Raw genomic sequence first — 27,897 nt, 5'->3', positions numbered from 1 at the left:
GCATTCAAAACATTAAATAACATTTTACATATTTAAATTCTACGTATCAGAAATATGCCACAGGACATCTATGAAATAAATATAAATATCGTTATTTGACTTTTGTGACCACAACGATTGTGATTGGTCCATCTTGACTAATCGTTAAGTAAAGTAACTTAAGTCACATGAAAGCACTTTAATATTCCCTGAATTGAAAACGCACATTAAAGAGTTTAAATATTAATTATAATTTAATGCACCGTTTCTAACCAATCAGAGAAAACGCATGGGCCAAGAGGCCACGCCCATTTTCACGTGATTTAGATCTGCGAGATCTACTGTCTTTCCGCTCTTGCCAGTCTGTTTCCACGCTTGAGACGCGTTCACGAGTTGTGTCATGATTACTCATGAGCGTCAGCGTGTGTTTACAGCCACTGAAGTGACGCGTCGCGTCTCAGCGCGCGGAGCTGCGCCACAATCCACTTTCTGCCGCTTTCCTGCGCGGTGTGCGCTTCACAGGAATGGAAAACAAAGTTCCTGATGACGGGGCGTACATCCATGAACTATGTCCAAGAAAGTAGATTATTGTTGTTGTATTCATATTATCATTTACGATTATGGCGGCGTCGCAGCGCGCGAGACACCCTGAACTTAAACAGAGCGAAGCGTGGAAGCGTCACATTATCAGACAGCTGAAATATCGCAACAGGACACAGACGAGCGTCTTCCAGGATCTCATAGAGTCATGTAAGCTTTATTAGTGCTTTTTTAAAATACATGTTTTGGTGATTTAACGTTTTAGGACATGCAGTGCAACTTTTTATCATGCAAAATAAGAATCTGTTGTTTTGGATGCAGTTTATAAATCTTTTTCCGTTATATTTAATTAAATAAATGAATTATATATGTGATTGAGTACCTAAAGATACTATGTGATACAATTAATCATCATAAAATATTTCGTGGTTTATTAATATTATAATTCAGATGATATAAACTCAATTCAGAGTCGTGTAAGTCCACACTGTGATTCTTGACACTTAAGTGCAAATAGAAAGCCTTATTAACAAACACACTTGGAGTGAATGTAAACATCGGCTGGCCTCCTTTCAAACAAATCATGCCTGTTCAGAAGAAGTTTGTCGTCTTGTTCTTCTAGATCACAGTCTGCTGGAAAAGACCAATCAAAGAGCCCTCATAACCAAAGGCATTCTGGGATCAGGCTCAAGGTAACCTTTACTCCGAGTCGTAATATCATTTAATGTTAGACTGTAAAAAATCTCAAATGTGCGATCGCCTTTAAGTCAGTTTCGTGCAGTCATTGTAATATATATATACAATAGTCTAAAAAAAAAAATATATATATATATATATATATATATATATATGTATGTATGTATGTATGTATATGTATATATATATATGTGTATATATATTTCACAAAGAAATTTCAAATAGAAAGCATTTATTTTAAATAGTATTTTAAATTTAGACTACATAAAAAATAAATAAACATATTTATATATAATAAACACATTAATTGTAATAAAAGATGAATAGATTACTGCACATTACTATGTAATGTGTTGAATTGTGTCAGTTTGATTGTATTATTATGATTATTATTGCTGAATTTGTAATCTGTAACCTGCATCATGTATTTTAGACATTACAGCGTAGTAATAGAATGCATTCGGATCAGTTTTTCTTATTCAGCTCAGCCAAATCTGTTTCAAATGCTGTTTTATGACCCTTGCAGGCCCTCGCTATCTGAAGATTCGCTGGCGTCTCTGAAGACAAGCACCGGGGAGGTAAGAAGTGACTCTATGTGTGGGAAGAGCAGCATCAGCCTCTCTCAAGACAAAGCCGTTACATGATTGGATCTCTGTCAAACCTTTATACAACAAACTGAATTTACGGCACAAGTTGTGACCTGTTTCACTGAGCAGGTTTACAGGTTTGCCTGCTGTTCTCTCTTCTTTTAGCAGGCAGTCAGTTATCAAATCTACAAGCTTGTTGCAGTTCCACAGACCTCATGGCTTCTTACCTGTAAACATGTCCTCCCTGGAAAATGTTATTCCCAAACATATTAATGTAACGTCAATGAGAACATTATTTGGACACATAGTAGGGAAATCATTTTCACTGTGGTCTGAGCATCAGGCATAACCAGTTCTCACACCTAATCTTGCACTAAAGCTGTTTTAAGACCAGTTGGGGATTTTTTTTGTAAAAGTATGTGATAAAACCTGCTGCATACCTCTGCTTTATCAACACATACGTCCTCTCGCCGATATCGAACTGTTCTAGCTTATGAATGTGTGCTCTGTGAATGTGTGTGGATATATTGTAAACCAGTAGGTCTGGATTTGTGTTCTTTGGTTGAGATGTTTTGTGGCTTGATAATTGTTTCTGTTCTTGCAGCTCGCGTATCAAGTGGTGGAACTGCAGCAGAGGATCCAGATAAAGGAAGTGACACTGGATGAACAGCATACCAAGTAAACCTCCTTATCCTTTTATGACACGAAACAGGAAACCACCCTTTTAAAGTGCCCATATTATGACCATTTACATTTTTTGTGTGTCTGTTAGAAAACACTTAATGTGATTTGAAGTTATGTGATCTCATTGCTTCAACACCTCTCTGCCTGAAACACTCACTGTTTTAGTTTCTGTCTCTTTAAAGGCCCGTCTGCTCTGATTGGTCAGCTGTTAAAGAGTTTGTTTTGGAAATGTAACATTGGGCTTCAGCTGTAAACTGTGTTTTATCTGTGGTAATTGCGTCATCGGTATTGGAAGTCCATACATTGGTTTTTGCCTTCACTACAAAAAAAACTAAAACTGCATTTCATTGGCTCAGGGAAATCATTTAGACAATGTTTATTGAGGGTGGGCTAAAGCAGCTAGTAGGTGGGCATGCACATGCTTGTGTCATTTTTATCAGTCAGCATTTTCATAAGATTAGGTGACTGCTTTTACATTTACATTTAAGCTTTTGGCACACGCTTTTATCCAAAGCGACCTACAGTGCATTCATGTGTTCCCTGGGAATCGAACCCACAACCTTTTGCGCTGCTAACACAATGCTCTACCACTGAGCCACATGAACGCAAATGGGACAGAGCCAGCTTGGAGAATGCAGGCATCGATCCCTTTACTTCTTTTACTAAAACTTACTTAGACCTTTTTCAGGGTCTATTTTGTATGCTATATGTGGAAAGTGCCATTTATTCACACTCAAGCTGGTTTCTCAATATTATTAATTGAATCAAAGCTCTTTACAGCTTGAGGTGAAAGATACTACTTTCATTGTATCGAAAGAAAGACCTGGGACGTTCTGGCTTACATCTCTTTCCATTTTTAGATGCATACACAAAGTTCCATTAATTATTCATTTTTATAGCTTGGTCTGGATGTGCACCGTTGAATGTATAATGTTACTAATTGATTTCCTTACAGTCTATTGTAGCTCTTGCATATGGATTCTGAATTTTGTGTTTTTTAGGGTGTATGAGGTCCAGAACCATCTCAGTGTTTTGGCGTCAGAGCACAGCGTGCTTCAGGAACGTGTGTCGGAGGTGCAGACGAGGAACCGACTTCTGAAACAGGAATATGATTCCCTGCTGGAGCAGCACCGGGACATGGAGAGCACGTACCGACAAGAGAAACTGCGCAGCTCAGAGATCCTGGAGAACATGATCCTTCCAAAACAGCAGGCTGCTGACCGCATGAACCATCACAACGAGAAGAGAGTGAGGTCAGAGGTCAAACGTGTGATAAGAACAATGCACTCAGAAAGAACTGCATTGATTTTGTCATCATTAACTCAACCGCATGCTTTTCCAAAACTGACTCTTCTGTTGAACACTATACTCTTTAAAATATATGCTATTGTGTTCAGTAAATGATGACATAATTGCAATATTTGGGTGAACTTTGTGGCTTACTACATTCGTATTAGTGTCCAACTATTTTATGAGAAAATGTCCATTCCATAAGCTCCACATGCTTCTTGATCACATTTCCTCTTCTTTCTTAGAGCCAAGGAGGCCAGTCTTCACAAAGATCTTCAGATGGCTGCCAGTCAGAATGTGAACATTAATGAGTAAGTATCGGCTGTTTAAAGTGACGCTGCAGCATTAATCTGACCTAATGTCAGTCCAAACCAGGGGCAGACTGGCTATCAGGACGTTCTGGAGTCCACCCTGCCTGATTTATCATCAAAGAAAGTGTATGATGAACTGACGCTGACAGCCAACAAAAGAGGGATCTATTTTTGCTTATAAGAAACTGAAACTGCCGTATACGGCCCGAATAGTCATCAAGTACTGTCCGCTGGATAATTTTAAGCTTGGATGATGAATTGTAAAATATTTGAAATGTAAGTCACGTAAAGACTGCGTTCAGTTTAATGCTATCTCCAACCAGGAGAGGTCGTAGTTTCCAGCTCCTCGTATTCATTTCAGCGTAGTATTACGTGCACTCTAATGTAAACATTCATTAACATTAGTGAATAATACATGAAAAACTGACCATGAAAACAGCATTGTCCAGTCAAGATGATAAACGGATAATTACCAAGTTCAAGGGGATGCTTTTGATCTGTTTGGAAAAATGTTATTTTAAATCGTCATCACACCATTACGCACAAACCACGGGGACGCCAGAGTTGAACTTGCCTTAAATATCAAAGGTAAAATGCATCGTTTTTTCAAATGCATGACCGAAATATTTGCACTTAGACTTTCCGCTGGTCCTTAAAAATCTTCAGTTAAATCGTTTAAATTTACTATAAACTCTAATAACATACAAAGTCTTAAATATTAAAGGTCTTAAATTTGGGGACAGAAAGACAAAAATTGCAATGTAGATTAAACTTAAATGCTATGATTTCACTGAATAAACTTGAGCGATGAACGTTTCAAAGTCACTCGTGCTGCGGTTACCGGGAAATCCACTATATTTCTCCTAGTTCTGAAAGTGAAGCTAATTAGCTTTTTCAGTAAACCTGTCTGCTATTTTTGCTCCATGTTTTTAAATGTGAACCAGTGGTTCAACCGAAAGCTAATTTAATATAACTGATTAATAATAGCTTGATTGTTTAAATTAATATAGTAATTTATACTTTTGACTCTTCCCATTTCTCAAAAATAGTTTTAAGGCTGAAATGTGAAGCGCAGGTCTCAAAAGGTCTTTAAAGCTCTTAAATTTTATTTTTGAAATCCTGCAGTTACCCGGTTATTTTATGGTACCATTTGGAATAACACTTTATTTATTTATTTCTAATAAGCCCTTTATAATGGTCCTCTCATGTTGTTTTGAGAATATTCTGTAATAAGAAATAGGACCGCAGTACATTTGTTTCTTGCTAATTTACAGACAATGAAATGAAGATGTTTATTTGTTGGGGTGATATTGCTGACAACCGTTTCCCTTCTCAATTAGAGCTTAACTGCACAAGTTTGATAGCTAATAAAATCTTTAAAAACAAATTACATTAATTGTACTTTTATTTCCTTCAATAAAAAGGAAATGGAGTGAGACGATGTAAAAGGTGTGTGAACGTGGATTAGTAATCTGGCCCCTTGGTATAAAGGAGAAGAAATGCTGGCCCTCGTCACGATCAGAGTTACCCATCACTGCTATAGAGCATGTAGCACTATATTAAAAACTCAGGACACCCCTAGTCTGAATGTTCACTGCTATTTATTACTCCACATTGTCTGACATGAATATTTCATTCATTCATAAAGAGACAGCTGTGATCTTACAATGGGTTAGAGAGAGTTTTTATTTATGGTTTTGCTTTTGCCTGTCAGAGAGTCTGGAAATGTGTCGCCTCCTAAACCATCATCCCCTAATCCTGAGTCTTCACAGAGGTCAGAGAGAACCCATGCACCACTTTTAAGGTAACTACTACAGTGATTCTTTCAAAGGTAATGTAGTTTATGAAAGTACGTGTTATCCCTCGATAGTTGTTCTCCTGGTGTGAAGTTGTAGTTTTTCTTCTCAGGTCTGCTTCAGCTACATCCCCCCGCATCCTCAGCTCCATCAGAGGACTTTTTGAGTAAGTTTCACGAATCACTGTGTAGAATACGTTTAAATAAATTAACTAATGTGTCATTATTACAAAAAAATATATGTAGAAATATTAGTAAAATGGAGTAGGGGCCCTGTCATACACCCGGTACAGTGCAAGTGTTTTTGCTAGTTTCAGCCTGACCTCATTTTCCCGTTGTTTAATATCATTTGTGCGCTCAGGTACGCGTGCTGGTCCGAAAAAGAGGTGCGTTTAGGCGCATTGTTGGCGTGTTTTGAGGAACTGAAAATAGACTGCACCAACTCAAACCTGGTCTAAAGTCTGGCGCAATGTGTTTTCTTTATTTAAAGAGCGTGTTAGTAATGTGCCACTATAGATGGGTGCACAAAATGCATATACTTTGCTTATTACACCCACAGGGCAAACACGCCATGGCGCGAACATAACATGCTTTAAAAGGGAATAGGAGATGGGACTCTGATTGTTCATTGCACGTTACACCCAAAAAACACCCATTATTCATTAAGATAATCGGGACAGCCCAGCGCACCGACTTTTTTTCCATCGTTAAACTAGCAAAAGTGGATTTGTGCTTTAGACCATGCGCTTGGATCGTTAAAACAGGGCCTTAGTGTTTTTTATTTTATTTAGAAATGCAACAAATTATGAGCAAATTCCAGAATCATATAGCTCTTAAACTTAGGAAATTCAATCATTGAGCCCCTTTTTTGCTCAAAAAGTGAAGCTGCTGTTAAAATCTAAATATGATTTAAATACACTAGTATAGTTGAATCTAGATCATAGTTAGTTTATAGCCACGAAGTGATCATGCCATATGACAAGTGATGGTTTTGAATAAACCAATCAGATATTTAAAATAGGTTTGTTGAATACATTAATATTGAATGAATTAAATATTGTGAATTTGAGTTTGGACTTTGTTTTCCTCATGCACCGTTGCCCTTCACGGAGTTAATCGTGTTATTCTGTTCAGGTGTGTGTAGTTAATTCCTGTGTGTTCGGTTCTAGTTTGTCCGGTCTCGTCTGCGTTTATGATACCCTGTGTGTTGGATTAAAGACTTTAATATCTTTTTTCTTCGTCTACATGCATTTTATACAGCGTAGCTGTGACATTTTTATTTGAATACATTTGAATTTTTAGTAAAGACATCCATTTTATCTTCATAGAAGTTTGTTTTGGAAACATTATTATTACTGTTATATTTCTGCTGTACGTTACTCTGTGTAACATAATTAATACCATTGTTAATTTGCAGTAGTCACTGTGCAGTAATAACTTGAGTTACTATGCTTTTGGGAAGCTAGGTGATTTCTCCCACATTGTATCATAACTATGGTGCTAAAGCAGCAAGGAGAAAAGGTGTAGGTTTTTCAGTAAATATAAAGTCAGTATTTTGGCTAATCAGAAAATGATTATAGTACATTTAGCTTCATATTTACATCTAATCTAGAATCCAGGAGCGTCTGCAGACTATATCTAGACCTGGACATTGGTTTAAAAGAAAAGTACTTTACTCTATTTAAAAGAATGTTCTGCTGTAAAATTTAATTCAAATAATTTCAAAAACAATCTGAATCTGTAACCCATTTTAACGCCCTACTCTGTTCTGTCATTGATTGTTGTTGTTTTGTGTGTCCAGGAGTAAGATCAGAGGGAGATCTGTTTGCCGGTCAGAGGAAGATCTTTATATACCGTTAGGAGTCTGTCTGGCTGCCAGAGTCCCCACCAAGGCCATTTTCACAGTGGTGCGTGTTACCGTTTACAACAATATCAGACAACAAACGTTACTTCTCACAAGCGTAGGTCCTGTTGGGTTATGAAGCAAGCAGAAACCAGTATAACTTTGAATCCTGAAAACGATGGGGAAACAGTCTGTAGTATAGTGATAGACAAGGATAGTATTGATCTCATGGTTCTTCAGTGGGTCATATTTTACAGATGTCTTTGAAAGCACATTGCCTGTAGCGGTGTCTGTGGGACAAAGCGTCTGCGTCTGTCACGTGCATCCACCTGCTTCATATGTCCGTGTTCATGTAAACAGCTGACAGCAGGAACCAGCCCTTGTTGTGAAATGGAGAGGAGTTGCCACTTCTGTAAATGGGATATGTATTATAGTATTGAAGGGCTTGTCACCTGCAGCTTAAATTTCCATCTGTGTGTATTATTTTTACACCTTAGTAAAGTTGCTTCCCTTTCTGTAGTTTTCACATCAGTGCACTGTTTAAAAATAAGATCACCCACGACCGTTATTATTTGTGCCGTGATAAAAACACAAGGTAGTGAGGTTCCTCAAAATTATTTAAACGCACTCCTTGGTGAATAAAATTATTTATTTGTTTTACTTTTTACTGGTAGTGTATCAGAGTTTCCAGAGAATTATTAGGCATCATAATGGTTATAATACAATGATTATAATACTAAATGTTACAAATTGGCATATTAGTGTGATTTCTGAAGGATCATTTGAGACTGAAGACTGAAGTAATGCTGTAAGTTCAGCTTTGATAACAGGAATTAATTACATTTAAATGTATGTTCAAATAGAAAACGTAAAAGTTGTAATGATATTTTACAATATAACATGCAGACTTCTTTCAAAATCATTAATGGATAGATTGCTAGGATATTTTGGTTGGGTGTTGGTATGGTGTTGTTAGGTTGCTAGTGTTTCCAGAAAATGATTAATATCTAGATGCAATGCAAGTCAGTTAAAAGTGTCAGTGGATAAGTGTCTGACTAATGCATAAATGCACGTGTAATTCTAAGAAATGAATGTGTGCTCTGTGGTTTCAGGATGCACATGAGCTGGGAATCAACGCTGTGAGGTTCAGTACCAGTTCAAACCTGTTGGCTACAGGAGGAACTGACCGAGTCATCAAACTGTGGGGCATTGAAGCAGGTAAACTGATCTATAAAAACCCCATCTTCTGTTTAATTGTCAGCTTTAGCCATAAAGACGAGTTCAGATATAGATAGTATCGAGTGATTCTGAATGCTTTTGTCAGTACATGTGACTGCCTCTGGCCACCAGCAGATGTCAGGACTCTTATTCATATACATATAAATCCTCAGTCAGGGTACATTAACCAGAATGTCACATCACCACAATAAAAACACAGATTTTGCATGGACAAGCATTACTGTGTGTGCTGTGATGTGCTCGGTTATGTGAATATTCTCAGGCTTGATGTTTCATGCTCACAGGAACTCTTCAGAACAGAGGGACGTTAGATGGAAGTAATGAGGGGATCACCAGCATTGAGTTCGATCCTACGGTATGAACACACTCAAATCATTGTGTTGTAACTTCTACACAGAACATGAGCAATGTAATGAGACCATATACTATATCACTAAAGCTCTCACTCCCTGCAGCTTTGCAGAGTTTTACAAATGAGCCCAGCTTACAAATGGTCTACTCTTTGTTGGTTTTTGGTTGTAAGCATTGTAGTTTTGTGTTGTTTGCTTGTGTATACTGGTTCTTAGAGAGCAAGCATTTTGCTTCAGTGTCTATAGCAGTCGTTTCTGTGTGCACTGCAACCAAACACAGATCTGTGCATCAGACTGCTTCAGATTCGCTCATTAGGACCTGATGTTGTGATTAATGCCTGCATTTGTGAGCACAACAGATATTTCTGAGATTGGTTGCAATGCTTGTGCAACTGCTACAAAACTAATTAAGAAAACTTTGATGCGATAAGAGTATTCCCAAATGAAATACTGTAAACCACTATTTCAGTAATGTTTTGATGAATTCCAGTTTACTTAGAACTATTTAGTGCTGGTTTAACTGAATTATGAGTGTTTGTTGCTTTTTATTGGACTTTAGTTCAGGGATTGTTGATTCCAAGGACCCCAAGAGTATGGTGATACCCTACACACTAGTTATATTTTCATGTTTAATCATTATAATGTGCCTTAAAAATAGTATGTGTGCTATAATGTGCTTCATAGAAAGGTAAAACCCCAATTCCAGAAACAAGTTGGGACATTTTGTGAAATGCCATAAAATCAAGAGTGTTATTCCTTCATTCTCTTTAACCTTTAGTTAATTGACTAAAGTACAAAGAAATAACTTAATTTTATTTTGTAAATATAACAAATTTTATTTTTAATGGCTGAAACACACTCCAAACAAGTTAGGAAACCACGCTGTTGTTGCACATGCAGAATGAGACATGGCATCATCTTGATCTAATATCCATGGATTTTCCTCGAAAGATGTCATCTTAATGGCAGTATGTACAATTCTTGTCACAATATTACTGTGTATTGTAGTTGGTAAAAGACCTACATTATTTTCGATGTTCTATAGAGAAATGTGATTTTTTTTAATGTGTTTGACACTTCGCTCTTGAAATTTGGCACAAAGTGATGAGCCATGATCCAGCTTTACCTGCAAAGATTGAGATGCAGCTTTTATACCCAACCACGATCTCCTCTCCATTACCAATTCACCTGTTTACTGTGAACTGTTTCAAAACAGTTTAATTTCAATATTCTGTAACCTTTTCACTTGTATTTAGCCTCTGTCCGCACTTTTGTGGCGTGTGTTGCAGCCATCAAAATTACAAAATACATTCAAGTTGGTCAGTTAAATCTTTGAAAAGTATTTTATTAGTATTTTTGTTAATTAAATGCTAAAGAGAATTAACAAATCACAGATTTGAATGTAGTTTGCAAAATGCCTGTACCTTTCTGGAACAGGAGGACACTGTAGCAGATCTAGACAGGTGGTGCTGGGGAGGAGGAGGGATAAAGAAGATGCTCATGGCATGTGGTAATGAGCTGTACCTGGTTGGGCTGGGATGTGCATAGATGGGAAAGAGACATTGTTTGGCTACACTACCGGCTTGGGAGAACCACTCTGAAACTCTGAAAAGAAACCCCCCGCTTTAGATGATCTGAAGAACAACGGAGTCATTGCTAATTGGCATATATCATTGAGCGGTGTATAAGAGCCCTCTGCCACTGGAGGATCTTTACTAGTAATATAAGGAGACTGCTCTTGTAAGGCTTTGGTTACTGCTCTAATGCATTGTGGGATGTGTCTCTGTGCTTTTCCATCAGGGCACTCGGATTTTAGCTGCATCATATGACAAGTCGGCTCTATTTTGGAGGCTAGAGGACAGCGTTCCCAAGGTAACAGAGCTTTCCTCTCGCCCATCCAAACCTCCCGTACGCTTGTCTGTCTCTCTGAATCACTCTGGAGCATCGTCAGATGAGACAGACCAGTATGAACCATGTTAAAGAGGTTTAGTCCTGTGCCTGCTTAGATTCCATTGTGTTTTACTGGACAGTGAGGCGCGGGAGAGTTTTATAGGGGTGGAATCAGCTTTTCACATAACTTGAGGCAAACAGGATGGATATGGGTCTTTCCTACTATGCAGTATTTGTGCCCATCATATTTGTCTTAATATATTGTATAAAATAATTTTTGGAAACATAACAGTTAAGTGAACATGGGTGAATTTTTAGTTTTAAGTCATGAATAACTTGAAAATGAATGAAAAATGCTTGAATTATAACTCAGCATTTACATTTTTTTTTTTTTATGAGGTACAAAGTTCAAAAGTTTTGGCAGGACAGGAATGACCCATATAGATAAAAACGTGTTTGTAAATGTATTGGCCTGACAGAAAGGGAGGACAGAAAAAAGCAAACACAAAGAATATTGTTTTCATTCATTTCAAGAAATGGTCATAAACATCAATTGCCATCATAAACATGTCTGGATCAAGCAACAAGGAAAATTTACGTTTAGTCCACAAGACAAAAAAATTGCTGAAATTATTAAAATAACCCCAATAACTCCAGAAGGAAACAAGATGCATTAAGAGCTTTTGAACACGATGAAGATGGCCAAATTTGTCTTATTTTGTTGTAATATAATTTTTTTTCCATTTAGTTCTTCCCTTCGTAAGAAACAGAAAATACTTGTATGTTTCCCGGTACACAAATTAAGTACAATTTACCTTGATCTTCCAAAAGTTTTCACCCCCCAGCTCTTAATGCATCTTGTTTCCTTCTGGAGCATCAGTGAATGTTTGAATCTTTTTAAAAGGGGGGGTGAAATGCTCATTTTCACTCAATATCCTGTTAATCTTGAATACCTATAGAGTAGTACTGCGTCCTTCATAAATCCAAAAAGTCTTTAGTTTTATTATATTCATAAGAGAAAGATAGTCTGTACCGATTTTTCCCGGAAAAACAAGACCGGCTGGAGGCATGACGTGTGGGCGGAGCTAAAGAATCACGAGCGCGAGTAGGCTTTTGAGTTGAGAGCGTGTGGAAACTGTGACATTACCGTGAAGGAAAAACCATCATCCAAAACAAACCATGGCTAACAGTCAGATTCAGCCGTTTATTTATGATCCAGAATCAGATCCCGAGGCTGAAACTGAACGAGAGCAGCAGCAATGACTCGCTCCGAGCGGGGCTCGAACCCGGGTCTCTGGCATGGGAGGGGACGCACTAACAAGGAGGCAGAGATATTTGAAGCAGTTTTACTCACCGCCTGCGGTTCCAACACACGATCGTGACCCTTTTTCGTTGGGATTGCATCATCCTTAAGAAATAAACGATGTGCAAATCCGTCGTCAAACTGGGTCTTGTGAACAAGCATCTTCGAAATGCAGGGAACAAACAAAAACACTTGCACAACTCCGTTGATGCTCTGTAAAAATAAACTCCATCCACTGGTCCCTTAATGCTGTTTTTTTTTTTTTGGTAATCTGTGCAGGGTTGTCTTGCCCTGGCAACCAAAAACACACTTCTTTTGTGACTTTTCGCGACGCTCTCGCTCTGATCAGTGAATGTCTGTTGTGCTCTCAGTGCTCTGCTATACGGGAGCGCGCGCTCTTCCGGGAGAAGTGCCTCAGGACCCATATAAGGAAATTCCGCTCCATCTAACGTCACACAGAGCCATACTCGAAAAAAACTTTCCGAAACTTGTGACAAACCGGAAGGAGTATTTTGGGAACAAAAATACTCCTTCAAACGTACAACTTAATTTTTGAAACTTTGTCCATGTTTAACATGGGAATCCAACTCTTTTAACAGTGTAAAAAACTCAGTATGCATGAAATAGAATTTCACCCCCCCTTTAAATAGTTGTTTGAGTCCCTGAAATGTCCTCAGTGTGAAAAGATGTATCTCAAAATCATAAAGTCACTGCTTGAAAGGGTTCAAATACGCAAAGATACTGGAAAACTGAAGAATCTGCAGGACCTTAAAGATTTTTCTGAAGAACGCTGCTCAGTTTAACTGTTCAGAACAAACAAGGGACTCATGCACAACCATCACAAAACAGAAAGACAGTCGAGGATCATCAGGTGACAGAACACAGTACTAAGAACCAAGGGTTCCCAAACTTTTGAGTGGGGTTATTTTAATAATTTCAGCAATATTTTTGTCTTGTGGACTAAATTTAAACATCTTTTATGTACAATATCTTTATGGAGCACCGTACATGAAATGCAGGAAAATATATATAGGCTAAATTGTGTGCACGATTTACTAATTCGTTCCCTCAATGAACTAAAACGTGCACACGATTATTATTGTGTTTCCTCGATCTAGTGTTCCGTTCACTCGATTTATAAATTGTGCGCATGATTTAGCAAATCGAGGGAACACAATAGTAATCGTGACACATTTTAGTACATTGAGGGAACGAATTAGTAAATCGTGCACACAAAACAAATTTTTTTTTTCTGCATGTCATGTACAGGGCTCCGTAATATCTTACTCAGGACAGTACTAAGTAAAAAAAATAACATGCATTCAGTATGATCTCTTATTTTTTGAAAATGATTCACATTTTCACAGATTCTCCAAGGGGTGCCCAAACTTTCGAGCCCCTGTGTGTGTGTGTATGTGTGTGTGATATAACCATTTAAAAGTGTGGGGTCAGGGTTTTTATTTTTATTTTTTAAACGCTCTATATAGGTTTCCAGAGATGCTGTCTAGCCTCTCATTAAAAGGATGTCTGTTGTTTCTCTAGCTTACACTGACGGGTCATTCTCGTAAAGTGACAGCAGCCAGATTTAAATGCAGTCAGAAGCAGGTGGTCACAGGCAGTGCGGACAGGACCGTGAAGATCTGGGACCTCCAGCGAGCAGCGTGTATGTGTCACAGAAATATGCAACAAATCACTCATCAGTTAATTCACTAGGAGTACATTTGGCATCTGTCTGCAATAATTAGTTCAACATATTAACACAGGTCAGTAATTTCCATATTTTTCTCTCTGTACTACTCGCAGGCATACAAACCATTGAGGTTTTGTCTTGCTGTAGTGATGTTGTGTGCTCAGAGTACCTTATCATCAGCAGCCATTATGACAAAAAAATACGGTTTTGGGACAGCAGGTAAGAACGGAGCAATTACAACACCCACTGCGAACACTCCTACAGTATCTAACATAAAAACTCATCTTAATACATGTTTACGAAATGTTGACTTCTATTTAGTGTTTCATAGCCAGTCTTTGACTGTGTGTATAAAGTGTGCTTCACATTGAGGCTTTTGCTTCACTTCAGAAATCCCTCGGTCCAGTTTTAGACAGACATAGAAAGTGCACATGGCCAGATCGGATTCTGTTCAGAGTGCAGTCACTTTTTCTTGCATGTCTGGAGAAGTAGGTTTATCGTGTGTGAGACTTCAGCATTGGATGTTTCCCCATTTATGATGTCTTAATTTATGAATCTGAACACATTCGTCAGACAACAATGGAATTCCGGATTCTTATTTTTCATCTCCTAGTTCTTATTTTGTCTGGTATTAAAATCCATCTTAATCTATCTGCATTTGGAGGTTGTTGAAAACATGTGACCACATATCATCAGTGGTGTAAACATTGTAATATTGTTCTGTTATAAGCACTTATTATCTGATCACCTGAGACGGATATTGATACTATGTGTAAACGGGCCCAAAGTCTGCTTGTGTACACAGACCAGCTATTAAAAATATTTCTGGTCCAAATGTAATAGCCTTAAAATTTATAGCTGAAGGTGGATTTGTTTAACGAGCGGTTTAATGGCTTTGTAGTAATGTAAAACCTTGAAAATGTCACATCATAAATGTGTTGATCACTGAAGTGCCTTTCACAGCGAGCGTCCAGGTTTCTTCAGAACTGACTTGAGAGTAGTTGGCACAATTAAATCTGATTAATGAACCCAGCCGACTGTGCTTGAACTGGCAGTGCTCTCTGTCCATCACCGCACGTCTGTCTGGTGTGATGAGCTAAAACAGTGCAGCCTCAGGTGTGTGTGGATTCACCGCTGGCGAGCGATGGATTATTAACACTTTTGTGGTAATGTGCGAGACTGGTTTCTCCACAGGGCCGGTTGAACAGAACCTCTTCCACACGTGTTGACCGTTGATCTTCAAAGCTGTTTGTGCTGCTCTGCATGTGGGTCATTTTCCAGATGTTCCAGATTTCCTGTTCTTTTTTTTTCTTTAGGCTAAACATTTTTATGCTTTAGGTTCAGTTTAGGACATGACTGTCCTCCCCCCTTTTTTTCTATTTTTTAATACGTTTAATCAACTTAAAAACATAACTGCAACATGAATCAAGTAACATAATAAAAACCGGAAAAACCATCTAGTAAAAAAAAAAAAAAAGATCTCGTTTTCATGCTACTTGGGCAAGTTTTAGGCCAATTGAAGGTAAAAAAAAAAAAAAAGGTAATAATGTATGTACCGGTAATAAAATTTGGCACACTATGCTCCATCTGTATATAATCTTTTAAGATAATTAACCAGTTTAAATTTAATTTTAAGAATATTAATTTGGATTAATAAATGAAGTTGCACCATGTCCTTACCAGCCACAACTGTCTTTCACTTGCATCCTGCTGATAGTTCATACTGAAATCTGATTGGTCTGAAATCCCTCTCCAAATGGCAGTAAAAACGATCTTTTCTGAATGACTGTGAATGTGTCGTGCAGAACTTTTGCTTCCAGTGTGGACCGACAAACATCTTACTGGAAACTTTGCATCAGTTTTTGAACTATTTTCAATTAACTATTACTATTTATCCAAGTTGAAATCTCTCCTTTTCTCATAACGGCATATTAGCCTGTAATACCACAAACATATCAACCATGAAGTTGAGCTGCGCTACGAGACGACACATGACAAAACCACATTGCTCATTATAATTAATGGTTTACTCTGGAAGTGATGTGATGTCTAGTTATTACATAGAAATGACATGCAAACCATGACCATAAACAAACTTGACAACAACAACAAATATTACTTTGCATGACAAAAAACACGCAAGCCAAGAATAGAGCTACCGTTCTGGAAGACTAATCGACATGTAGCTGTAACATAATTACTCATTTTTATAATAGGTTTAAAAGTAGCATTCACAACAATAGCAATCATGTTAAAGGGACAGAAGGAAACAAATATGGTTAAAGTTGCAATAACTCAAGTCCACTGGATGAGAAAGCAACAATAGCATCTTATGGTGAAAAACACTACAGACAGAATTTGGAGCTCTTTTGCTTTCATAACTCTAGTCTTTATCAGACTGGTGGAAAGAAAATATCCAAAATCTGCATTTGAATGTTTATTTTATTTAAATTTTTACTGCATTCCGTTGCATCTGTAGATTTCTATTATAATACATTTTCAAAATGATTTTTTTATTTTATTTCCTCCTGCAACGAGGCAGAAATCTCTGCTTCTGTAGCATTTACATAGTTTTGTAAATGTTTCCTATCTTAAGCATTACGTTTCGGAACACTTGTCACACAAAACAGTCGTCTTAATGGTGATCTGTTTTGGCTAAAAAGTTTGCCCGGTGCACCTGTGGTGTCTTGCCTTAAACGTCAGCAAACGTGTGTCTTTGACTGAATACAGAGATGCGTAACAACAGCTTACATCATTCGCTTCTACATATTAATGGTGTTGCATGAGTACCACCTCGTACCAGTCGAAGCAACCCTGTAATAATACGCCTCATTTGTTGCGTAACCATCGTTATTCAGAGCCTCGGTGGGTTTCGATTGCTCGGATTGGATAAGAGATGTAAAATAATAACACCAAGGATGTTCGTCCAGCAAAGTTCTGTTCTCTGTAGGCCACAGAGCTTCACGGCGAGCGTAATTCATCTCTCAGCACAAAGCTGACAATATAGATGACGCCACCTAGAAAAAGAGCCATTATTTACAGCACGTCTTCGTCCTTGACATCTCTCATTCACTCCAGCATCCACAGCTTTCAGCTGCCAAGGAGACGACGGCTCGCTTGTCTCCTAGCAACTGTCAGCCCACAAAATTGTCTCATCTTCTTGTAATGGGATTTGTGCTGTATTATGACATTTGCGTTTTTCTCCATGCAACGCTTTAACCATTTTTGTTTCTTTTGGAAAAGAAGAGTTACTTTCAAGTAGCAAGTTAATGCCGGACGCATTCACTAAACATCTCTTGTATAATATGCATGTGCAATATGTGTGTCCCTTTAAGATGTAATAAACACTCGAGCCTGTCTCTGTGATTGAAATTCAAGTCATTGTCATGTGTAACGTTCAGAAAAACAAGGCCTCTCTGGTTTAGCGAGTGACACCCTGGATGTCATAAATGTTAAGAGTCACAATCTCTCCCCTCGTCCTTGTCCAGATGATGACTTGTTAGAATATAAATGGAAACCGCAGACTTTAACCTCAGGTTCTTGTGTTAAGTACATCACTCACAGAGCAATGAGACAAACTATCATGCCATCAGTCTCCTTAACCTCGATGGAGAGCTGCACCTAAGCTTCAAGGTGCTTAATCTTTCCTAATATACAGTGCATATATAATATGAGGCCAGAAGGCAATCATGAACAGGGTTCACTGTGGCGTCCCATGACATTTTTAAAAACAGATCCACTTTTACTGATGGCTATTAGAAATCTTAAGCTACTATCTATTAGAACTATAATTGAACACAAAATGAACGGCATGAAAAGTAGGTAGTTTTAAACTCTTCAGTTGCCTTCACAAGTTTCTTTAATGGGTTTCTGTAATTACATCCTGTAACTAAGTAACGTTTAAATATATTTTTCATATCGAATCTCCAAATTATTCTAGGAACCATATAAGGGGCTTTTCGCACCGAAGAAACACTTTTTATTGTTCCTAAAACTATAAGCGGAAGAACCCACTTTTTGGCACGTTCGCACCGCAGTAACTGGGAATGATTGTAGTTCTAGGAAAGCCTTTTGGGGGAACTATATTAGCTCCTGGATCAGAGTAGGATCTAACCCTGTGTAATAGGAAGTAACAGGGATGTAAGTGTCTGCTGATTGGCAGAACACATGGCATATGCCACTGGCGCTCTCATTTTAAAAAAGCTGTGTAAACACATACTTACTCCACTAACATGGAAAACAGCGATAGATGGACTGATGCCAGAGCTCAGGCACTTTTCCGTCCTCCATTCTCCAGTTGTTGACATTGTTGAATGCCGCTCTTAAATGACGTTTGCTGTCAGCCGGCTTGCGTCACCTCAGAGTTGCTTCTGGCGGTCGTGAATGCAACCAGGAAAATGGCCCTAGGGGAGGTTTAGTTCTTGGGGTGGCTAGTTCCTAAAACTACTCGCTGCGAAAGTCCCTATAAAAACAGCAATTTAAATATGCAGATAAATATGGCATATATTACTGGTATATAACTGTAAATTAACAGGAATTTTTTTTTTTTTTTTTTTACAATTACAGAACATGGAAAATATTACAACACCTTTTAATGAAAAGTAAAAAAAAAAAACAGTACTTCATGATTTGAATAAAAGGCATGCTGTGTTAATTGTTGTTAATCATCACATTAAACTGAATGTACTATTATTCCTAGCCCTAAAAATAAAGCAATCCAAATAAGCAAAATATATAAGTCTTGTTTACCCGATTGCTGTTTTAATGCTCAGTTACACTAATCTGAAGGCAAAATGAAGTTTTGTTTCTCCGTCCATGTCTGTGTTCTGTAGGGCAGGGAGCTGCACACAGGAAGTGCCTCTTCAGGGCAGAGTGACATCACTGGACCTCTGCCCCAACCACAGACAGCTGCTCAGCTGCTCCAGAGATGACATCCTGCAGCTGGTTGACCTGAGAAAGAGTAACGACAGGGTGGCCTTCAGGTAGAAACAAACACACCGACGGGTTTGGCACAGGTGGCAGAGTATTTTTAACAGCACAATACACCCAAACAGATTTCATGCAGGGTTAAAAATGAACACTTGCTGAGCAATAAATATAAGAAAACCTGCCATGCAATTAAAAACCCTGCCATTATGTTAATTAGGAATGACAACAGACATGTTTTAATTCAGAATGTAAGAGTAATCAGTGATGAAGAGTTCCTGTAGTTCAGCGAGTTGAGCATGGCACTGCCAAGTCAGCATAGCATCGGTGATCTATATATTGCTCTTAATGTATAATGTGATATGATGAGTAATCCTCAAAACTGATTAATTAAACATCTGTTCAATGTATTTAATAAATGTAAATTTACCTTTGTAAAAACAAAAACATACATTAAATACATTAATGAAAAAGTATTCATTTTATTTAAATGAATAAATATTGAAATAGTATGTTTTATTGATCAAAGATGACAGTAAAGTCTTTTGCATTGCATTGTTACAATAGCATTTTTTTAAAGAAAAAAATAACATTTTTTTAAACAAAAAAATGATAATACTATTTTATAATATAAGTTTTTTTTTTTTTTTTTAAAGGGTAGTGCATGTTATATACACAAAAAAGCAGTGATTTTTCTAAATTCAGACAAAGCTTTATGATATACAATGAGTTATTATTATTATTATTATTATTATTATTATTATTATGGAAATTACAGACTGATTGAAAGGCACTGCACTTCGGAATAAGCTCATAATGTTTATTAAAGTCCCAAGTGACAAAGAAATGAATTTATTTAAACCATCAATCATGTTTATTCAATACCCCGACACCAATGACTGAACGGCTCCCTTCAGCATTATGCTTTGTTTTAAAGAAGCTCCAAATGCATTAACAGAGTAACTAGTTATATAGACAGAACATGGCCTGAGGCAATTAAAAAGTATGTTTATATCAAACTGTATGAGCACTCGGATTAGTTTTGTTGTTAATTTTACAGAAGACTCTCTTTTTCTTGTTTGTTTCAGAGCAGAGGGCTTCAAATGTGGAAGTGACAGCACCAAGGCCATTTTCAGGTGAGTGAAGTCAAACCGAACACTTCGAGCCATCGCCATCCATCAATACTGAGTTTTCAGAGCACTGTCTGCGCAGTAATAGGTCATTCGAGATTGCATGCGGTGTGATGCTTTCAACCCCTGAAACCTACTGCTGTACTGTGCTTCTGGCATCTACACCAGCCCTGATTTGCAGTCTCAGTCTTTGGAGAGGTCATGTGGATTTACTCTTAGATGGAAAATTCAATTCTGCTAGCGTAATGAACACAGAAGGTCTGACTCGCTAGAAAGCTAGCGAGATTTGATTTGTTACTCTTGTCACTTTCTAGTGTTCGCAGGAGTCACGTCTTGTTTTCTCTCAGGTAAAAGTCTTGATTAATCTTGCTGTGCAGTTGCATAATATTTTTGGGCCAATAAACTTGTGAAGGTCATATTTCACCAAAAAAAAAAAAAAAAAAGGTTTTACAAGATTATTTTGCAAATAAATAAAGAAACAAATTTTTGTGTGAGACATTATTTTCATTCAGTTAAAGTACATTTATTACCTACAACGGCATTTTAGTGGCACGTAAAAAAAAAAATAAAGTCGCAATATTACGAGAATAAAGTCGCAATATTACGAGAATAAAGTCGCAATATTACGAGAATAAAGTCGCAATATTTCGAGAATAAAGTCAAAATGTTTCGAGAATAAAGTCGTAATAGGCGTACTAAGAGAATAAAGTCGTCATTTTGAGAATTAAGTCGTAATAGGTTTACTACGAGACTGAAGTCTAAATGTTTCGAGAATAAAGTCGTAATAGGCCTACTACGAGAATAAAGTCGTAATTTTGAGAATTAAGTCGTAATAGGCTTACTACGAGAATGAAGTCTAAATGTTTCGAGAATAAAGTCGTAATAGGCCTACTACGAGAATAAAGTTGAAATATTACGAGAATAAAGTTGAAATATTACAAGAATATATTTTCACATATTTGGAATTTTCACAAAGAAAACGGTTTAATTTAATTGTTTCACAAAAATGCAGCGATCTGATCATTTAAAGAGCTTGAAAAACACATTGTATGGCACATAATTTGTGTTTTGCTATATAACTGAGACATTAAAAGAAGGTCTATCACGAATCTTACTGCTATTGGGTGGCTACAAGTAACGAATGCAATGGAAGATATGAAATGTTACTTCCAAGCATACTGTCCCCGTGAGTATGGCACATGGTATGATTTCTGCTAATAATCCCACATATATTTGTAGTGCATTTAAAAAAAGTGTTAAATAAGAGAGCTACAGCCCCCCAAAGGACTGTTGATTGGGTGTGTAAGCTGATATTAAGATAAAAAGTTGTTCCTGTTCAGTCTGTTAATAAATATCATATTCTTGATATTAAGATGTTTCCACGAGTCCTTAAAATTGACTCTTCCTCATCCCAGTAAGATGATGCAACAATACTCAAATCAATCCCGGTGCTCTCAATCCTGGACATTTTCAAAATAATACAACTTTAATTTTTAACGATTTAAAATCTCAAAACATTTAGACTTTATTCTCAAAGTATTTAGACTTTATTCTCGGAATATTTCGACTTTATTCTCGTAAATTTAGACGTCATATTTACCTACCAAAAATAACTACTAGATTTTCTGTTTATATTAAAATTTATTATTTATCTAAACTACTGTTCAAAAGTTTGATTTAAGTATGAATTTTTTTTTTTTTTTTTTTTTTTTTTTTTTGAAAGAAGACTTTGCAGTCCGGGTGAGCATAATTTATTTGAACCAAACATACCTTTAAACAGATATATTGTGGAAAATGATTATCATTTTTAAACAATTAAAAATATTTTAAAATGTCATTAATTCGATTTACTTACTCATCATCATTACTCCAGCCTTCAGCGTCACACGATGGTTCAGAAATCATTTTAATGTGCTGATTTGATGCTCAAGTAATATTTCTGATTATTATGAATGTTAAAAACAGTTGTGCTGCTTAATATTTTTTGTGGAAATCATGAATTCTTCATAATGGAAATATCAAAAAAACACCATTTTTTTTTTTATCAGATTTTTTTTGTTGTTGTTGTAAGATTATAAATGTCTTTTACTGTCATTTGGGTTTTAAATGTCATTTTTGCATATGTATGAATTAATTTAAAAACAAAAAATTCTTAATGCCCTCAAACATTTGAACAGTAGTATATTTAAACTTAAGTATATACACACACTACAGTATTTGTTAATTCAGAGAATAGTTTGAATGCTTTTCATTGTTCTATTGAAGCATCACAAAAAAGGTAACAGTGCAGCAGTGACTGGCCACTTTTTCTGGAAGCATTGTCTCTGTAGGGATATAGACTACAATATTACAATTATTGGTAACACATTTATTTTAAGGACCAGTTGTCACTATTAACTAGTTGCTTATTAGCATGAATATTACTAGCAAAATAGCTGTTTATTATCACTTACAAAGCACATATTAATATAATATCCCTTAATCCTACACCATACCTAAACCTAACAACTACCTTACTATTAAGAAGCATACAATTAGAAGTTTATTCAGGTAAAACTCTTATTTAAGTGAAGATGTGTTACCTATTCTAAAGTGTTACCAAATTCTTTGCATATATAAAATAAAATTGATTGAAACAGCCAATATATATGTGTAAATGTTGTTTAGGAGTGTAAGGAGACTGGATTTCATTGCGTGGACAGTTTCTATGTCCATATCTATGGCAACAACAACATCTCTGGTTGGTAATCTCAATCTGTTTTAGTTATGGCTAGAGTAGTTCTTCAGTTATGTAAATGTGAAATCACACTAGCATCTGGCTCCTCCAGAAATGTTTGTAATTCACATTCACGTTCTTTATCCAAATTACGTTTCTCATTTTGCTCTTTAGACTCGTTATCATTGCCACATATGTTTGTTGAGTATGAATTTACATAAGAGGCTTATATAACAGCGTAAGATGCTGTATTAAAGAATCCGACAGATGCTTTCGATTTCTAGCCTCATCGTGGAGAGCTTTACTCCAGATGTATTTCCAGTAATCTTCTATATCCTCATGTGCAGTCTGACCCTGCAGTTTTCTCAGCATTGTTAGACAGTAAATGCAACACGCTCCATATGATGTGAGATGAGACGCGAGAGTCTCTTGAGCACCTCCCTGCATAGGCATATACAGTTTCCATGGAGACAGCGAGGCCAGAACGCACTGGATATTTTCACAAACGTATCTGGCATGAGCACTTGAAAGAGGAGAGAGAGTCACAAGCAGGATCCTAATGGTCGCTTCATCATTCATCAACACCTTCACTCTGGAACATTTTCCCCTCGTGCCAGGCTAATAACTCAACATCTTCCCCACTAGCCAACACACTTCTGATAGAAACAGCCCACTGCCAATAGAAACAGTGAATGTCACTCAAACTAATACCGAAAAAGCAGATCTATCTACACTGGAAAAAAATGATGTGTGGTTGAAGGGATGAGTGTGATCTAATGCAGAAGCTAGCAAGGCTGAAATCGCTTCTAGTAACTTTTGAAGTCCATTGATTAATTTCAGATGCAGGATTGTGAAAAATGTGTCCAGATGGTTATTGACTAAAGTTTATGGCTCTTGCTGTCTATGTACAGTAGGCAGCTATCTTCTAAGATTAAGACAGCATGATCAACAGATTTGAGACGCTCTATATTGGTTTCAGCTCTGGCTCCATCCACCAACTTGTTTCTTTCTTTTGTCATTGTGATTGTGGCAGTTTGAGGTATACATTTTATGTCACGTCTAATTTGTCCAAAATAAGGTTTTCGAAGACAGCTTAATTTCAGTATGGAATAAGAATCTGCTCTTCCCTAAAATGCAGTCTTGTTCACTTGGTTTGGGAACAGACTGAACAGATATGGCTTGTATATGTCCCTGATGTTTCCGATCACTTGCCCGAGGGGATCTAAGAGAATCAGTTCCACAGAATAATGTGGTTCGGTCTGTAGTCATCAGTCACAATGGACTGTTTTCTCTCTCTTTCAGTCCGGATGGCAGTTTCCTGGCAGCTGGCTCTGCAGACGGTGCCGTCTACATATGGAATGTGAACACAGGAAACCTGGAAAAACGGCTTCCTGAAATGCACAGGTAACTCGGGGATGTCACCATGGACAACCAATCAGGGGTGCATTTCCTAAAAGTATTGGTTGCAAACTGCGATTTCAAGTTTCGTCATTACCAACAGCGTCCAATGATTCTGTGTTTTCCAAAACCATAGTTCCAACAAACATTTGCAAACAGAATTGTGTGTAAGGAGCTACAGCAGTTTCTTGTGGCCTAGCCAACAGTTAGTACAGCCTATATACTGTATGTCATTCCACATTTTCATTCTACATCTTTTATGGTGTAAAAACAATAAAAGCACCATCTCTGAACATAAAGTGAACCAATGGCGAAATCTGTCCAATATTTACAGCAGTAATCTGACGTTCATTCAAACTCAAACCAAATGTAAACTCCACCGCTTCATTAACTACAGTTCTGTGTTGTCGACCCAGTGTGGTCTGAATGACGGGTGAGCAAAATAGTTACGATGGTTTCAGGAAAGAGTGGTGACAAGCTAGTTAATTCTCTAATGATTCGTTGTATTACGCAGTGACAGTTGATGGCATCTCCATACAGTGATTCGATTGGCTGTTTGGGTTTACAGACCTACTTTAGTGCAAATTTACGGTTGATTTTTTTTTTTGTTTTAAACATTTCATTTCAACAGGAATTGTAAGTTTTGCGTGGGGGCGAAAAAGTTCCCCACACAGATTTCACTCATGTTCAAGATTATTTAAATTTACTGTTCTGGCACGCAGAAAGCTGCTTGGTAAAATTTTTTATGTTTTATGAAATTTCATGAAATTTTACTTTGCATTGGAAATTATGGAAGCCCATTTCCGCCATTTGAATAAAAAAGGGTATTGTGTTTTTATCTCACAATTCATTAATATAGATATAAACTCACAATTGCGAGACATAAACTCACAATTCAGATTTTTTTCTTCTTTCAATTGTGAGTTTATATCTCGCAATTGATTTTCTCGCAAGTCTGAATTTTTTTTTTTTTTTTCGGAATTAAGTGATATAAACAATAATTTTGAGGTGTAAAGTAAGAAATGCATGATATAAACTCGCAATAGCGAGTTGAAGTCAAATTTTGAGGGTGAGGAGTAAAGACTATTTTCCCAGAATTTATATCACAATTGGGAGGGAAAAATAGGAAATGCTCCCCAGGTTGATACTTTTTTTTTTCCTGATTTATTTACTGCAAGTCATTCTCAAATAAGGGATAATGTACAATCAGCCGTTATATCAAATTTTGTCATTATGTCTATAAATGAATCCTAACTTCTGCATGAAATATTTTCATCAAAAATGTACTTATTTCATGTCAGTTTTTTACTCAACGCTATATTTTATTTTTTAATGTGGCTTTAGAATCGTTGGAATACAGCATACTAGTTGTATAGATTACGGTTTTAGTCCATTACTTTTATAATTTTTTTTTATTTGGGGTGGGGTGCTGTGAATTATCTCTTTAATTGTCTTTAAAATGAATTCTAAGACGAAATTTCTTTTTGCAGAGCTTCGATAAGCGCTGTGGCCTGGTCGTTGTCAGGTGAATATGTGGTGAGTGTGGATAAGAGCCGTCGAGCTGTGCTCTGGAGTGATATCTGAGAGCAGACGTGGGCTGCCTTTTTCCATCTTATCAACTGAAGTCACTCCTGGAAATGCACTCCAAAACACAGCCCTGTTGGGAAAAGCTCACACGCTGCACTTCGTCAATAACAAGAGCTGTAGTATTGTGACGGTCTTTGTTGCTAAGAGGTCGTGTCATCCAAACCGCAGACAGATGTGCTGATGTTACGAGGTCTGGCGACTGTCGAGCGGAGCTGTCTGGGTTTGTTTTGAAACCTTGTTACACATGAACTACTGACACAGAACGTGCCGAAGCGTTTGTAGACCTTCCTGTTGCTTGATTCTTACTGTAATTGTCAGTAACTTTAAAATGGGAGATCTCTTGACATACACCAGATATAGCTGCCTCTGGGATTTGATATCAAAGGGAAACATGAACAGAATGGATTCAGCCTGTTTAAAGGACATAGCAACACATTTCTGAATACATGGAAACTCAACCCAGTGTATTCGCATCTCAGTCCTATTTTTAGAGACCAAAACACAGAATAGACACACAATGTTGAATGCCTGGTAAAAGACCATTGTATACTGTCACACAATGACATTGATTCTTGAATGCAATATAAAATGAGATATAAATATTATAAATTGAAAAAGATATTTATGCTTTATTGTTCAAAATAGTGGGGTCAGTATTTATTTTTTTTAAGATATGAATGTTTCTATTCAGCAAATTGATCAAAAGTGACGTAAAAAGATAAGAGCTGTTCTTTTGAACTCTCTATTCATCTAAAAATATTAACTTGAAACCGTTTAAGTCAATAAGAAATATTTATTAGCACACGACTGCAGTAACTGGCTGCTGAAAATTCAGCTTTGCATCACCGGAATAAATACCATTTAAAATAAAATAGAGAAAAATTCAGTTATTTTAAATTGTAATAATATTTTATTATTATTTATAAATTAATATTAATCAAATGCAGCCTTGGGAAGCAGAAGAGACTGACCCCAAATGTTTGAATGCTAGTGTATGTATTTCAAGATGTCTTCGAACACAATAAAAATCTTGGGACCATTGTGATGTATTTGATGATCATATTGATCTGCTTCTATATCACTAATGAAATATACTCAAACTAATTTGTGACATCATCATTATGATAATAATTATCCCATTCTGAAAAACCAAATCTTCAACGGGATGATCCCATGAAGTGCTGCTGCCATTAAAACAAACGGGAGACAGACGCACCAAATATTCTGTTTGTTGATTTTCACATTTAGATTTTCACTCGAATTGTTAAGCCAATCACTTGTAATACATTTATTTTATTAATTTAGAAAAAAGCTAAATGAATCATTTTCCCTAGTGGTCTGAGATATTTAGACCTCACTGTGTGTTGTTAATCACTGCCTCGGGGAAGTGCTCACTGACTCCAGTAATTTATTATAAAAAGGGACTCGAGTGTTTTAAAAATGAATGAGAGGAAGCCTTGCCCTCCTCCTCACTCTTTAGTGCTGCCATAGAGACCCAGGATGCTCGCTGCTAAACTGCGCTCAGATTAGCATTTAAAAGAGCCCTGTGTCTGACGAGAATCACAGCGCAGCGCTCCGACTGACTTTGAAGACCCTCATTACTGCCATCAGAGATCACACGAGTCCAGCTAATGCACCTGATTTGATCCGCTGTGTCATTTGCATGTTAATTAGAGGTTAGATGAGGAAAGTCTAACGCCCATCTTACGCTTCTCAGCTGTTGGACCACAGAGATGTAATGTAGAGTCTGGAATATTTATTAATTTAAAGCCATATGTGCTAGTTTATATGATGACGCGCATGTGCCACAGAAATCTCTGATCTCACTGAAGATCATTGTATTGTAACTTAATGAAATACAGAAATGTGTGAATCTCAAAAAAATTTAAATGTCCAGATCACCCCAAAATCAAAAGAAAAAAATTATATATTTTTATAAAAGT

General features: G+C 36.9%; 1 protein-coding gene across 2 annotated transcripts; it reads left to right on the top strand.

Moving 5' to 3' along the window:
* The first annotated feature begins 340 nt into the window (after positions 1-340).
* Positions 341-27,003, top strand: LOC128028700 (protein Atg16l2). Of its 2 annotated transcripts, XM_052615993.1 has the most exons (18): positions 342-729; positions 1,142-1,211; positions 1,742-1,793; positions 2,407-2,480; positions 3,488-3,739; positions 4,022-4,087; positions 5,802-5,891; positions 5,996-6,049; positions 7,684-7,789; positions 8,838-8,943; positions 9,249-9,319; positions 11,115-11,186; positions 14,050-14,170; positions 14,311-14,416; positions 19,030-19,179; positions 20,212-20,259; positions 24,272-24,373; positions 25,858-27,003. In XM_052615993.1, exons 1-18 carry the CDS (start codon positions 600-602, stop codon positions 25,949-25,951), a joined length of 1,764 nt encoding a protein of 587 aa, XP_052471953.1. In that variant the 5' UTR covers positions 342-599; the 3' UTR covers positions 25,952-27,003. The 2 variants fall into 2 exon arrangements, with proteins under 2 accessions (XP_052471954.1, XP_052471953.1); XM_052615994.1 differs by lacking the exon at positions 25,858-27,003 and having other exon boundaries at positions 341-729; positions 20,217-20,259.
* The last annotated feature ends 894 nt before the right edge of the window (positions 27,004-27,897 follow it).

Source organism: Carassius gibelio, chromosome A15 (assembly GCF_023724105.1).
Source record: "Carassius gibelio isolate Cgi1373 ecotype wild population from Czech Republic chromosome A15, carGib1.2-hapl.c, whole genome shotgun sequence".
Lineage (NCBI taxonomy): Eukaryota > Metazoa > Chordata > Actinopteri > Cypriniformes > Cyprinidae > Carassius > Carassius gibelio.
The sequence above is the reverse complement of the archived record's forward strand: the minus strand, read 5'-3'. Positions and strand labels throughout refer to the sequence as shown.